This window comes from Lampetra fluviatilis, chromosome 23, assembly GCF_964198595.1.
Source record: "Lampetra fluviatilis chromosome 23, kcLamFluv1.1, whole genome shotgun sequence".
Classification (NCBI taxonomy): domain Eukaryota; kingdom Metazoa; phylum Chordata; class Hyperoartia; order Petromyzontiformes; family Petromyzontidae; genus Lampetra; species Lampetra fluviatilis.
Genome location: NC_136297.1, coordinates 8,626,452 through 8,640,193, shown reverse-complemented (window position 1 = coordinate 8,640,193; position 13,742 = coordinate 8,626,452). Strand labels below are relative to the sequence as shown.

The 13,742-nt window shown below is 50.2% G+C and overlaps 1 protein-coding gene across 3 annotated transcripts; it reads right to left on the bottom strand.

The window, feature by feature from the left end:
• Positions 1–2,105: 2,105 nt before the first annotated feature.
• On the bottom strand, positions 2,106–12,917 carry XPNPEP3 (X-prolyl aminopeptidase 3). Of its 3 annotated transcripts, XM_078867083.1 has the most exons (10): positions 12,667–12,917; positions 10,380–10,535; positions 9,828–10,052; positions 8,649–9,019; positions 8,195–8,257; positions 7,252–7,365; positions 6,545–6,630; positions 5,730–5,913; positions 4,182–4,302; positions 2,106–3,365 (listed from the first exon to the last, which is right to left on the bottom strand). In XM_078867083.1, the coding sequence occupies exons 1-10, from the start codon at positions 12,716–12,718 to the stop codon at positions 3,205–3,207; spliced, it is 1,533 nt and encodes a 510-aa protein (XP_078723209.1). In that variant the 5' UTR covers positions 12,719–12,917; the 3' UTR covers positions 2,106–3,204. The 3 variants fall into 3 exon arrangements, with proteins under 3 accessions (XP_078723209.1, XP_078723207.1, XP_078723208.1); XM_078867081.1 differs by lacking the exons at positions 2,106–3,365; positions 4,182–4,302 and having other exon boundaries at positions 5,140–5,913; XM_078867082.1 differs by lacking the exons at positions 2,106–3,365; positions 4,182–4,302; positions 9,828–10,052 and having other exon boundaries at positions 5,140–5,913.
• Positions 12,918–13,742: the final 825 nt, after the last annotated feature.

The following is a 13,742-nucleotide window of genomic DNA, read 5'->3' as shown; positions in this document are numbered from 1 at the left end:
CGTGTTGTCTAAATTTATTTCAAGTTGCGCAATTTGATGTGACGTCACATTTCTCAAACCCTCCCCCCATTCACACATCGTCACAAATGTCTGACCCCCCCCCTCCCGAGGTGCGTGACGTCATTTATGGACGGCCCCTTAGTTCATCTCCGGTGGTGAGATGTTATCATCCTCGCCTGCTCTGCAGAAGGTCAGGGATGTGATCCCGACCCTGGCGCCAGTCGAGTTGAAGTTCGCGTGTTCTCCCCGTGGTCGCGTGGATTTTTTTATTCGGGTCCTCTGCTTTTTTCCCCTCCACACTTAGAAACATGCGTTTAGACTATTTAGATTATTTTGCTGCCGTAAATGTTCAAATGATGGGCTACTTTGTTGAGCTATCATTTGAGGCCGGGTCGTTTTTGAAAAATAAGTTTAATACTTCAGTGGAATTTGCCTGGTAGGATGGAGATGGTTTAGTTTTATTCGTATGTGGTTGGGTGATTTGTTCACTTTTCTTGTACTTTACACTCCTATTCATGATTTCTATACTGGGTGCCGTTGTCACGACTGACATCTGTGAAAAAAAGCGGATTCCTCCAGTCTAAATACACATCCATATTCTAAAATAAAGGGTACAACTCATTTGATGCCGAGCCAACCTAGGGGGAGATCCTAACCAGTTCAGATTATCACTCACCACGTACGTTTGGCACGGCCGAGAATCAGACCGCAGTGCGTCTCTTCGCTGATATAAAAAAAACAGCGGTGGCTTAACTGGCAAAAAGGTCCCATACATGTAACTGTTCAACCCGATCTATTAATGTTCTGATACTTTGTATCGCCTTTGTACTGTCCTGTGGTCCTAACACTGGTGGGACGAGGCCATAAAGAAGGCCGTATCTGGTGTAGGCCAATCAGTGCCAAAGACAGTGCGTGGGTTATCAGAGCATGCTTGTTTGCACGATTTGCCACAAGTATCTGGGGTTAATGCAGATTCGATGGCCTTGGAATAGGTATTGTGTTTGAACATCTTAACACCTGCTTTATTGGCAATAATGGTAAAGCTTATTCTTATTAAAATAATACAAATATAAAGCAATACAATTCTCAAGACGTTTCGACTGCAACACAAGCAATCGTCAGGTGTGAAATCCACAGCAAGAAAATTTGAAAAAAGTGGCGGTTTTCTTGCTGTGGATTTCACACCTGCCCAAGTGAAAGTATTTCTCATGCAAGCCATCAGCCGCACGGCCTTCTGGGAGTGCATTCCCAGAAGGCCGTGTGGCCAATGGGTTCTGTGAAAAATACTGCAGCTAAAGGATTGTGTGGAGTAAGAAATACTTTAACTTTTTAACGTGGAGGGACGGATAAGTCAAGGAGATAGTCTGCTATTTATGATTTATATTCTTTGCAACATTAATGATTACGTCGAGTTACTTACTACCTTAAGCGGGAGTCCCGGATTTGAACTCTGATCTCGACACGGACAGTTCGGTGCCGAAACAGGCTTTAAACACCCGAGGCGCCTGTAAAAATCCCACCACTTACCGTATATATCTATCCAAATAAACCTTTAAGATCGCCGATTTAACAAAATAATTCAACTCGTATTCGTCTGCCTTCTTTAAACTTTAAAAAACTGCAGCGAAAAAAACGACAAGTACGAAGAAGTTTGCAAAATTTAGAGTTTTTAATTGACGTTTTCTTGTCTTTTTGCATTCACAAGAAGCAAGAAGAGCAAAGAACGCCACGACATTAAACCGCGAACGAGCGACGTTGGCGAAATTCCTTCCAAAGTCCAATCCAAGTTTCCAGCACAGCCACTGCTCCTAGATTCCGGGGGTGCACTCATCAGACAACACATTCCTCCTGCGGAGGGAGCTGGTCGGAACGTTGGGTTGCTCGGTCAATGGCCAGGGTCAACGGCGGCGTGGTGTATTCCGCAAACATGCCCGACTGTGATGGCGGGCACAAGCCGCGTGAGTAGGTTAAACGTTGAGTTTTATAAGGGCACCACGGGGTGACCAGCCCCTCCCCACCCAGCCCCACCCCTCCCAACCCCCACCCAGCCCCTCCCCACCCTCCCCTCTCCACCCAGCCCCACCCCTCCCATTTTTAGATGCACGACGGACGGACGGACACAATAATCCCCTGTGGGCTGGTGTAACCAGGAGGTTCCTACCAGTATTATCCTCCGCAACGATGAGGCTGTCTGGATCGCCGATCCCTGGGAAGAGAGGTGACTTCGCCTGTCGAGTATTTCTCTCCGCGCCGTGTCTCAAATGTCCCTCTCCTCTTTAACGAGGTTTGCTTTGCTGCCTCCGCCCACCTTCGTCAACAACAACTGTGGTGTAAACAGAATGCTGTGTTTCTTCCACGGCAGTGAACTCGCAAAATAATTTAGCAACTTTCGCAAAAAGGGGGACCATAATTCAGTGCAGGAGCTCGGTGACCTAAAATGGGCACAAGAGATTACCGGCCCGATACTGTTTGCTAAACCTGGGTAAATTTAAAGTTTAGCGATTTCAGATATGGCACTCGGGGTGGAACAATGCATAAATTCATCGGTTTATATCGTTTCTTAAGCTCCCAATATACAGGCATCAAACCGTGTCGGAATAAATATATTTCGGCTCGTATATGTTGCACGCGATGAGTTCACGTCACCCCTGTAGCCACGAGGGGAGCACCCATTTACCACAAAGTTAAAATAAATAATTCTTAAAACGAGGCGGAGGGATGTTAATCGTTCAATCCATTACAAGGAACGAGCGCAACACGTTTGTTAAAAACCACTGCTTGATGAAAGCCTCCCCACGCCGCGTGGGTCGTGGTGCTTATTTGGCCAAACTTCACCGCCCTAATCAAGTGACAGACCCATCTCAAAAGCCGTTGACCTCCATTTCACACCACGACGGCGCAACTTCCCCGGCTCACCTTCAAGCCGAGACTTTGAATCTCACCTCGCTGCCGCCTGCCTTTCAACCAAAGCCTCCACCGACGTCATCCACCGAGGTGCGAAGCCGGCACAAGCGGCCTAACACTGTTTTTCGAACGACGCGGCCGCTACTTTAACCACCCGCTGTGAAGCAGGCGGTGGCCGCGTTTCGCCGTCAACGCGCCCGGCGCGGTGTTAACGGGAGCGGGCGGCTGCAGGAGCCGGACCGTGCGCCTCTCTACGCAAAACAACAGCAGGCAAAGGCGCCGCGCCGCTCTCTGGCCCGGTCACTTGGCGACGATGTCCTCGATGTGGCGCCGCTCCTTGGGGCAAGAGGAGGAGAGCACGAGGGGCTCGGCCTCTGTGATCACGATGTCGTCTTCCACGCGCACGCCCAGGCCCCGAAAGCGTGCGGGCACAGACTCGTCCGCGCGGGGAATGTACAGGCCTAGGCCGGGGGTGGGGGGGGGGCGGGGAGTGGGGGGGGAACACCGGGGACGTTAGTTAGCCCGACGGCGCTCCGATGTCTTCTTCTTGGTTCTTTCGGTAAAGTCACGTAGAAGGGAAATAATAAAATAATAAAAATAAAACATAACAAAATAATTCTCACGACGTATCGGCCACAACGCAAGCAGCCGTCCTCAGGTGAAGAACAGGTCTGACGGCTGCTTGCGTTGTGGCCGAGACGTCGTGAGAATCATTTTATTATGTTTTATTTTTATTATTCTATTATTTCCCTTCTACGTGACTTTACCGAAAGAACCAAGAAGATGAATCCCTGCAGTCACGAAAGCGCTCCGATACTTTTTGGGGTTTTTACTGCACCCGTTTGTCTGGCACGGTGTCTGACGTTTCGCCGCAAGCGCTTGCGAGCTTTTTCCGGAACTGAAATGTCGGACAACGCGCGGTGCAACCCAGCAACGCAATGGAGAGAGCTATGGAGCAGACACTGCACAAAATAATAACCTGCATATGTTTGTGACGTAGTGCAGCAGTGAGCGCATTGCACTACGATCCCGGCGAATGCCGTGAACCTGGTTCAATTCCCCACTGACCAGACCCGACTCTCCCCTAGGTCAACCCGACCTTAAATGAGTACTCGGTGTGGTGAAAACATCAGCACTGGGAAGTCAAAGGCGGGCGGCCCCTCGTGCGCTGTGCTGGCCTTCGTGGGTGCTCACTTACAGCACTTGCCCCAACAGCCTGTTAAAGGCTACACAGGGGATATCTGCCTTTGTCGGGGAGAGTTGGAGGAGGGACTTGCCAGGTTCGATGGTGATGGCCATGCCAGGCTGCAGGGCGATGCTGCGCGACACGTCCGGAGTATCGTGCACGTCCATGCCCAGGTAGTGGCCTACGTGGTGTGGGCAGTACTGCCGTGCCGCCTGTAAATACACACGCTCACGCTCGGGTGGTGCTCTCGATTTTTCTGAAGAATGTGAAAATCAGACGATCCAAAAAAAGTCTACATGACCCAGCCAACGCAGCCTTGCCTGCCGGAGGAGCTCACCGATGGGACTTTGTCCAGATATTTCAAAAATATGTGAGCTCCTCACACAATCCAGTCTGGTTAAACCCAGGATGGATCGTAGGAAGGCCAGCCTAAATGTTTCTAACCGGCGAAGATGTTCCATTAGGGGGGGGTCCACGTTTCGCAAGCATAGAGAAGGGAGGGAATAACCGTGGCCGAGAAGACCTGAAGCTTCATGTGGAGCGACAGACCAGGTAGCTTCCACACAGCGTTATGCAGCCGATGAAAAGATAATTCCGCTCGACTGATTCGGTGTGAGACCTCTGCTGTCAAACCGAAGCTGGTTCATGAGCATGCTGCCCAGGTATGGGAAACTCTCCACTATCTCCACAACTGCCCTATCACCAATTTGGAGTTGTGGGAGTGGAGTGTCCGCCGATGGTAAGTCCCCACCTCTTCGTGGCAAGCTCCAGGTTCAGCAGCAGCACCTCTAACTCTTCCTTTCGAGTGAGCAGCAATTACCAGATCATCGGCATACATAACATGGTTTAGCAATAGGCAGCCATTCCTTGACCGCACCCGGGCATCGATCAGCCTCCCATTGTATCTGTAACAGATGGAAATTCCTCCGGTACAGCTATTGAAGGCTTCCCGAACTACATGGTCGAAATAGATGTTAAATAATGTGGGAGCCAGAGGACATCCCTGTCGCACCCCAAAGTGAACAGGGAATGGCTCCGACTCCCGGCCACGTAGTTTTACTCGGGCCCGCTCACCATCATGAAGGTCCTTAATGATCGTGAGCAGCGGGTCAGGGACTCCAAAAGCACGAAGAACAACCCAGAGCCCAGGCCTACTGATGGTATCCTAGGCCTTGACCAGGTCAATAAAGCAGAGATGTAGATCTTGTTGGAATTCTCTACATCTCTGCTGTAGCAGACGGACAGAAAATATGGCATTTGTGCAGGACCGCCCTTTCCTGAAACCGCATTGGGGCTCCGCAAGCCTCTCCTCAGCGTGCCTGGCAAGGCGAGGTTGAATAATCCTTGCCAGGACCTTTCCCGGCACACTGAGGAGTGAAATACCCCTGTAGTTGTTACAGTCTGTGCGGCCACCCTTTTCATGTACACACACACAAGCCACTGGGCTCAAACCTCCGCGATAACCGCCCGGCAACGTCGGCGACTGGACCCAGCGCCGCGATGATTCACGGCGACTGCTGTGCGGTGAAGAGGACGGCGTGGAGTCATAGATGGTTAATACGCCATCCGCAGCAGTAACCGGGGCGGCCTGCCAGATCAGAACCGTGAACCCCCTGCGCGACGAGCGGCGAGCGCTTGCCTTGGCGGCGGCGCCGGGGGAGAGGCCGCCGTCGAGGATGCCGAGCCCCTGGAGCCGTTGGCCGAGCTGGAGCAGCATGAGGGAGTAGAGGCCCTCCATGGTGGAGCCCGCGCGGCACCCGCGCAGGCACAGCTTCTGCACGTCCAGGACGGCCTCATACAACTCCGCCTGGGGTCCCGAGAAGCTGGTGGGGGGGGAGGGGGGGTGCAAAAACGAGCAGCCGGGTAACTGAGGCATCGATTGGCAATAGATTCTCAACTCAGGACAACGCATCGCACGTATCATTTGTGGGTGCTTTTTATTTATTTTGTATTCCCCTTCGTTAAGCCCTCGGGTTTTTGTTCGCGGAGTTTCCGTTGCCCCCTTCCTGGACTGTGACCGGTGCTTTGTACTGAGCTCGTGTTGAGTCGCAATTAAAAACAAAAATTTACAAATATGGACCATGACACTGACACACAATGGCCGACTCGTTTCAAATGCCGCAAGCGAATCTTCAACGTTCACTGCGAAGCAGTCATAGCGTACATTTTACGTATAATACACCCCCAGTGATAATCATATGCATTACACATTCTATGCAAGTGATAAGCTCTTACAGCTAGGCTAATGACGCAATTTAGAACGCGCGAGACGGAAAAACAAGAAGCAATATAAACGAGCTGGTAAAAAACGAGAAACACAAATTGATTCTTAAATATTTTTTTTTTACATTCCACAGAATCACTGGTGGGGGTTTGGCGGGGGGGGTTGGTGTCACAAGTGTTTGTAAGAGCACTGCTGCTGCTGCTGCTGGTGTGAACGCTGCTGCGTCGTACCAGCCCGACACGGGCCAGGTGCGGGTGACGTCACTCGCGTAGCCGTGGAGCTCACAGCCTCCATCCAACAGCACCATCTCTCCATCCTGCACAGCGTCATGCAAAGACAAAGATCCCCCGTCTCACCTCAACACCTCCGGTGGGCTAAAGAAGTGAATTATTTTGTCCTTTGAAAAACGTGACACGTTTTTTACTGTTTGGCCGTGTCGGGTTGGTGGAGGGTTACGACACATTTATAAATAACGCGATCTGACCCAAAAACCTATATTATGAATAATGTTGGTCGCGAAAGCCTACGTGTTAAACTCAACACCTCTGATTAGCAAAATTGGCTACATAAGGCATGAAAGAGGTTCAACAGACATACATAGGCTGTCGGGGGAAGTGCTGTTAGCGAGCACCTATCAAGGGCGGCACGGCACACGAGGGGGTGGGTGGTCAGCACCACGCCTGGCCGCCTTTGTCTCCTCGGTAGCGATTTTTACACATCGCACCAGGTACCTATTTGATGTTGAATTGACGTAGGGGAAACCCGGGACCGATTCAAATATTTGTCGCCGATATTGTGTGTGAACATGAATCGAACTCGGGTCGCCGGGTTCGTAGTGCAGCCTGCTAACCGTTACACTACTGCTGCCCATCACACACACACGCACACGTGCCTATTTGCAAGTGTGCATGTGGGTGCCCATCGGGTGTGCAGTCACCTGTATAATCTGGTTGTTCTTCACGTAGTGCAGGATGTTGGCGCGGTTCCCTCCAGCCACCACGGGGGGGTACGCGAGGATCTCAGCTCCAAGGGCCCGGCACTCAAACTCAAACTGCACCGTGCACGCACAACGCAACACAACGGCGCTGAAACGATTCATCCTGAATCAAGCGAATCCATGCTCATGATTCGGGATATTGATTTTATTCTATAAGCGATTCTTAATTGTCTCCTGTCGACTATCTCGACGAATCAGATAACACTGGCGAACAGTGGCACTAATTTTCCCAAAATATTATTGTGTTATATCAAGATTAGTCAAGTGAATGGACCGATAATCGGCAGAGTAATTGATTGCTTCAACAAACTGCACTACTGTCATTGTTTTTCTTTTAGTATCATTTTGTAATTTTTGTCCGGGTTATTCGGCAACATTTTCCATGAGCATTCAGCATATAGCTTGCACAAAATCACATTTAACTGAATGTTACGGGCATAATTTGGATTTATGTATCGTAAGGGTTAATAGATCATTGATGCCTAGTTGCATGAAAACTAATCATGGCGGGTCATTTCTCATTTCCTTTTTTATGACCAAGTGTTTCTGCTGTGGAAAGCTGGGATGATGAGCCCATTAAGTCAATTAATCGATCAGAAATATGAAGGAGGTCGTGGGTTCGATCTCGACCCTGACGCCTGTATATCTGGAGTTTGCTCCGGGTCCTCCGGTTTTTCCCTCCACATTTAGAAACGTGAGTTTAGAGTATTTGGCTGCTGCTATAATTTGCCACGTGATAAGCCACTTCATTGGGCTATCATTTGTGGCCAGGTCGCTTCTGAAAAAGACCTGTAAGCCCAGTGGACCTTACTTGGTAAATAATTTAGTTCATAGTTTGTAGTTCTGACACTCTCTGTGAACGATGAGGAAGGCATCGGAGCACCTTGGCGTAGAGGAATGCCTCGTCCACAGGCGGGGAGCTCGCTCGCATCGTCTCCACCATCGCCTGCAGCACCGCACCATGGGGCCACAGAGTCAACTCAGTCACTCGTAGGGTTATTTACTCACATGGTCAGTCACTAGCCCACTCACTCACTCTTCATAGTACCACTCACACTCACTGGGATGGGTCACACACTCGCTCACTCACTGGGTCACTCACTCCGTAGCGTCATCCACTCACTCACTGGGTCTATGTCTCACAGGGTGACTCCATTCACTCACGGGGTCACTCAATTGCTCTCGTGCACCTGTTACAAGGTTACTCACGCACACTGGGTCTCTCACTCAACGCGTCAAACACTCACTCACTGGGTCACTCAATCACCCACACCGATACTCACTCACTAGCCCATTTACCCCCTCGCTTACCGTCACAGCTCACACCCCGCCCTCACCTGCGCCGTGATCTCCGCAGCAGCCCTCATGACGCGCACCTCCGCCTGCGACTTGACGAGGCGTAGCGCGGCCACGTGTTTACGCAGCGAGTGCACGCGGCCCTGCGCCGCCGCTGGCGCCAGCATTGGCCCCACGTGCCGCTCGTGCATCTCCGGGTGCGGGGGGTCCCCGTGCGGGTAGTACCACCACGCGGGGGGTTCGCCGGCATGCGCCAACACGCGTGCCAACTCCTGCAGCGGGAAGGCCTCGTCCACGCCCGTGAGGGCCACCGCACCGTCCGGGCCTGAGCGCGGCCCGTCCCAAAGCTCCCGCGTCGCGTCGCGCGGAGGCACCAGCAGCACGGCCTTGTGGGTAGCCGCAGTCGCCCCACCTAGGCAAAAGTTTTTTGGTTTTGATCGCTTGCTCGCGTGATTCACTCTCTCGTGCAGCTGCTCCAAGGATTGTTTTTTTAGCTGAGATTCCCTCACAAGCAGTGGCATAACTATCATACGTGCTGGCCATACAAATGCACCAGGGCCCAATGGACCGGGGGAGCCGAGGCACCGAGCTATGAAGAGGGAAAGAAAGTAAGAGGTACCGCCTTGTAATTCTCTTCACCGGGGCCCATGCCAACCACTCTACTCCACTGCCCGCAACAGAGACAAATCGTCTGAAATGACTCTCGGAGGGGTTGATGAAAGAAGCATGTCAAAAAACAAATGTCGCTCATTGAATGAACATAGGCAGTGTGTTTTGAGCTTTGTGAAATATCACAATCCTTTAACGTTCTGGAGCGCTGCATGTGCGCCATCTAGTGACCTCAAGGGGTATAACTGCTGCACCTTTACCGTAGGGAAGACTTGATGCTCCAGAATTTCTACATTAAAACGCGCAGTGCATGATGGGAGTCAGGACTGCAAAGAGCTACGTCACAGCACACAATGCATTATGGGAGTTGGGCAGGTGAAGCCACAGTGAGCCAGCATTCACCGGGTAACTTCAAACCCAGTATCGCGGCACTCGATCCAGGAGCTGCCATCTCAAGTGAATGAATTGGCAGCTGCTATCTGTGAATAAGCAGAATGAATTCACAGGAGAAGACTTCAACTCCGGCACTGCTATTAATTGATGCTGTTTTGCTATAAAACAGCACCCAATTGTTTTTAATGTCGTGCTTTGCACGCCGAGGATTTAGGCACCTCGTCTGGGCAGCAGCAGCAGCAAGCTGTCGGGTTCCTGGAAGCCGGTAAGGTACAGCAGGTCGCTGTGCTGGTGGAAGGGGTAGGGGATGTCGTTGGTCATGATGCACGTCGGGTTGGAAGGCACCAGGACGACGCTGCCTGGCGACTCCGCCTGCACTGCTGCCATCAGCCGGTGCCGCCGCAGAGCAAACTCCTCGCGCGTGAACCCTGGCATCACCTCCCCTGCAAGCGTTAACCGTCGCCCCCATTGTGAGCGGTAGCACAATATGCACATGGTACAATACGAGCAGCAGCAGGAATTACAGAGTCCATTGAAAAAGTTAGTCATTAATTTATTTTGTCTGTAACATTTCAACAAGTCTCAATCTAACGTGGGTTCCCCTTCAAAGTACAGGCCCAGGAAAAGCTCCATGGCTCGAATTAGAGCCGTTCTGAGTTCACCCTGGGGTGCGACAGTGATGTCCTCTGATTCTAGGATTATGAAACATATTTTTTGAATGTGTGTATGTACAGGTGTCTGCATTTTGTGCATGTGTGCATATATGGTACCTGGTTGGAGGAGATGAGGGTGCGTGTGAGGTGCCGGCTGGCCCAGGTATCGTCCCGTCAGCTGTGGGCTGGAGGCTCCCTCAGGCTGTCCGCTCGTCACGCTCCGACAGAACCACCGCGTCTGCGGAAGCCAGGCCCTCAGATTCCGCACTGCATCTGTAACCGAACGTGGCGGCCAGCAGCGATTCGTCAGGCTCAGGCAGACAGGGGGCTATGCAACAATACATAAAGTAGAGCTCCCGGAAGTATGTATGGGTTGCACTGCGTGTTGCTCCGCAGGATGTCCAACGTTTTGCTCCATGTGCTGGGAATTCAGTTCCTGAGATTTGGTGTCAGTTGGTTAGCTGCTCCTGCATATTGTCTTATGATGCTCCACACCTTACTGATAAAGACTTGATAAAATAACACCCACTCTCGATACGCCATTACATATGGGTATAATGATTATACTCTTTGGTTTTGTCGGTAAAGTCACGTAGGTATAAAATAAAATAAATCGCGACGTTTCGGGCGCAACACAAGCGTCCCACCTGATGACGGACGCTTGTGTTGCGCCCAAAACGTCGTGATTTATTTTATTTTATACCTACGTGACTTTACCCCGAAAGAACCAAAGAGTATGGATTCCTGCAGTCACGAAAGCTTCAAATAAAGATATGATTATTATATTTGTTCCATTGTAAATGCATTTCACAATTGTATTTGTTCGTGCTTTCTTTGCTGCACTTCCAGTACGAAGATTACTGAAGTTATGCAACTGCAGTCCACATCGACCAGCCTGACCTCAAGTCTTTTCATCGTTGCAACTTTACAGTCTACAACGCTTATAGGCGGCAGGATTGGGCGCCGCGGTGGAGAGGTGTTAACTACCCCCCCCCCCCCCACCGGTATACAGGAGGTCGTGGGTTCGATCCCGATCCCGACCCTGACATCGACAAGCTGACAAATGATCTGCAGATGACACGTAGCAACATCACTCCTCCAGAGAAAAGTTTGTCAGGACACGCCTGAAAAAGTTTTAAGACTCAATGTACTGTAGCTTTCTTGGGTAAACCGTAAAAAGGCAGATGTCAGTTACACAATAATTGCTTAATACGGTAAATTAATTAGCTGTTAAAATGATTACATCATATCAATCACCGTGACGTCAATTACTCTGGAAAGATTTACAAACCACCAGTCTTGTAAATGCGTGCAGAGCGCAGCCCTGCAATTGCTCACTCATGTCACTGCTGGCAGTAGGGCCTACAAAAAAAAGCCATCTAAAAAGGTAATTCAGGCGCCCTTTTCATTGCTGACTAGACTCCTTAAAAATGTAAATGAATCCCAAGTTAAATTGTGAATATTATTATTTAATTGTCATAAAATATTAGGGGCCGTCCATAAATTACGTCACGCACCTGGGGGGGGGGGGGGGGTCAGACATGTGACGAGGGTGGGGTTTGAGAAATGTGACGTCACATCAAAATGCGCAACTTTAAATAAATATAGACAACACGTTCTGCTTAATTAAATAGACTTTTAATACATATTTTATCCTACAAAATCAGAGTGCAGCGCCACATTAAATACGCACTACAATGACAATAATTTAAAGCGATTTGCAGCATTTTTTATTTTGGGGGAGGGGGGCAGAGCTTTGTGACGTCATATTTGAGGAGGGGGGGGGTCTGACTTTTTTTGACGCCGCGTGACAAAGAGAGGGGGGGGGGGTCAAAAATCGTCCAAAATAGCGGGACGTCATTTATGGACGGCCCCTTTAAAAAACAGAGCAAAGATATACTTTTTAAACGGACTGTAGAGTATACAAATACAACACAACAAGCGAACGCCGCTCCTTCCCATATCTGTCCCCTCCACATACAAAAAACAAAACAAATAAAAAGGTAAATATTTTCTACACATATTCTTAGGTTTTTTCGGTAAAGTCACGTAGGTAAAAAAATTCAAATTAATAAAAGTAAAATAAAAATCACGACGTTTCGGAGGCAACACAAGCCTCCGTCTTCAGGTGGAACCGTCACAGCACGATAGCTGTATCCGAAACGTCGTGATTTTTATTTTATTTTTTGTATTTTACTTTTATTAATTTTAATTTTTTACCTACGTGACTTTACCGAAAAAACCTAAGCATATGAATCCTTGCAGTCACGAAAGCTTCAAATCTAGAATTTTCTACACATCCCATCAGGCACCCCGCGCGCACGTGCCGACACACGTGCCGGGCTTGTTAACATCCGGGTCACGGGGTCACGGCTCGTCAACTCAACGGGGTCACGACCCTCACCGTTGGCGCGGCGCGCGCTCAGCGCGGCCCGGCACGGGAAGGCGAGCGCCATGGCGGGCTTGGCGGAGAGGGTTGGCGGCGAGTTGACAGTGCGGCGATACAGCAACGACGACGAAAAGTGTTTGGGAGAGGGGACCCCCCACAAGGCGGAGCGAGGAGAAAACCGCGAGATGGGGGGGCGAGAGAGGTAGAGGAAGAGCAAGCCCGGTACCGGTCACGTGACGCGAGCCCGGCCCCTCGGGGGTCATGACCTTCACATGCCCCGCCCACCGCCAACTTAAGCTCCGCCCAGCTTCCCCCCCCCCCCCACCGCTGTAAGCCCCTCCCCCCCGCCCACAAGCATTAAAAGGTTCCCACCCATCATGGGACCTCCTTTGCCAGTACCAAAATATACTAATAGGGTTTTCCCCCTTTTTTTGGCAACAAAACTGACACCTTTTGCAAGGAATCATGCTTACATTAACCACAATACTTGCAGTCAAATGCAAAAAAAAGCTGTTTCTGGTGTGGACCAATCAGTTTCAAAGACAATGCATAAATTATCAGAGTATTGTTTTTTGTTTGCATTTGACTGCCAGTATTGTGGTTAATGTAAGCGTGATTCCTTGCAAAAGGTGTTAGTTTTGTTGCCAGAAAAAAGTGGAAAACCCCTATTAGTATAGGTTCCCACCCCTTGGTGTAGTTACGCCCCTTGTGTGATCACGCCCACACTTCACACCACCCCCCCCCCTCTATTCTGTGGATAAAAAAGCCCCTCGTTCCCCTGCTCGGGTTCCCACCTCTGTGGTACAAAATACGGGACATGTCATGGGGAATTTGAATATTGCGCAATGCCATTAAAAAGAACGACGTGGAAATCAGTGGCTCTCAACCTTTACTGCAGCCTTGGCACCCCCCTTTGGTTCTCAATCGTAAAAAATATATTGATAAATACATAGCTTTCATTAATTTGTATTTCGATGATTTACCTTCTAAAATCAGCTGGCCATGTCCCTCTCCACCCTCACAGTTGGGGCATCTCGCACCCTCAGGTGAAGAGCCACTGGTGTAAATGCATTGAGTTGTGTGACAGTCGG

What these genes read in the sequence shown, in the direction of transcription:
- XPNPEP3 (XM_078867081.1), bottom strand. Translation starts at nt 12,718, where the DNA reads ATGGCGCTCGCCTTCCCGTGCCGGGCCGCGCTGAGCGCGCGCCGCGCC. An exon ending in GAGCGCGCGCCGCGCCAACG is followed by an intron (nt 10,536 to 12,666) that starts GTGAGGGTCGTG and finishes GTTCGGTTACAG; the next exon opens with ATGCAGTGCGGAATCTGAGG. An exon ending in ACCTGGCCCGTGTCGGGCTG is followed by an intron (nt 5,914 to 6,544) that starts GTACGACGCAGC and finishes CCCCCCCACCAG; the next exon opens with CTTCTCGGGACCCCAGGCGG.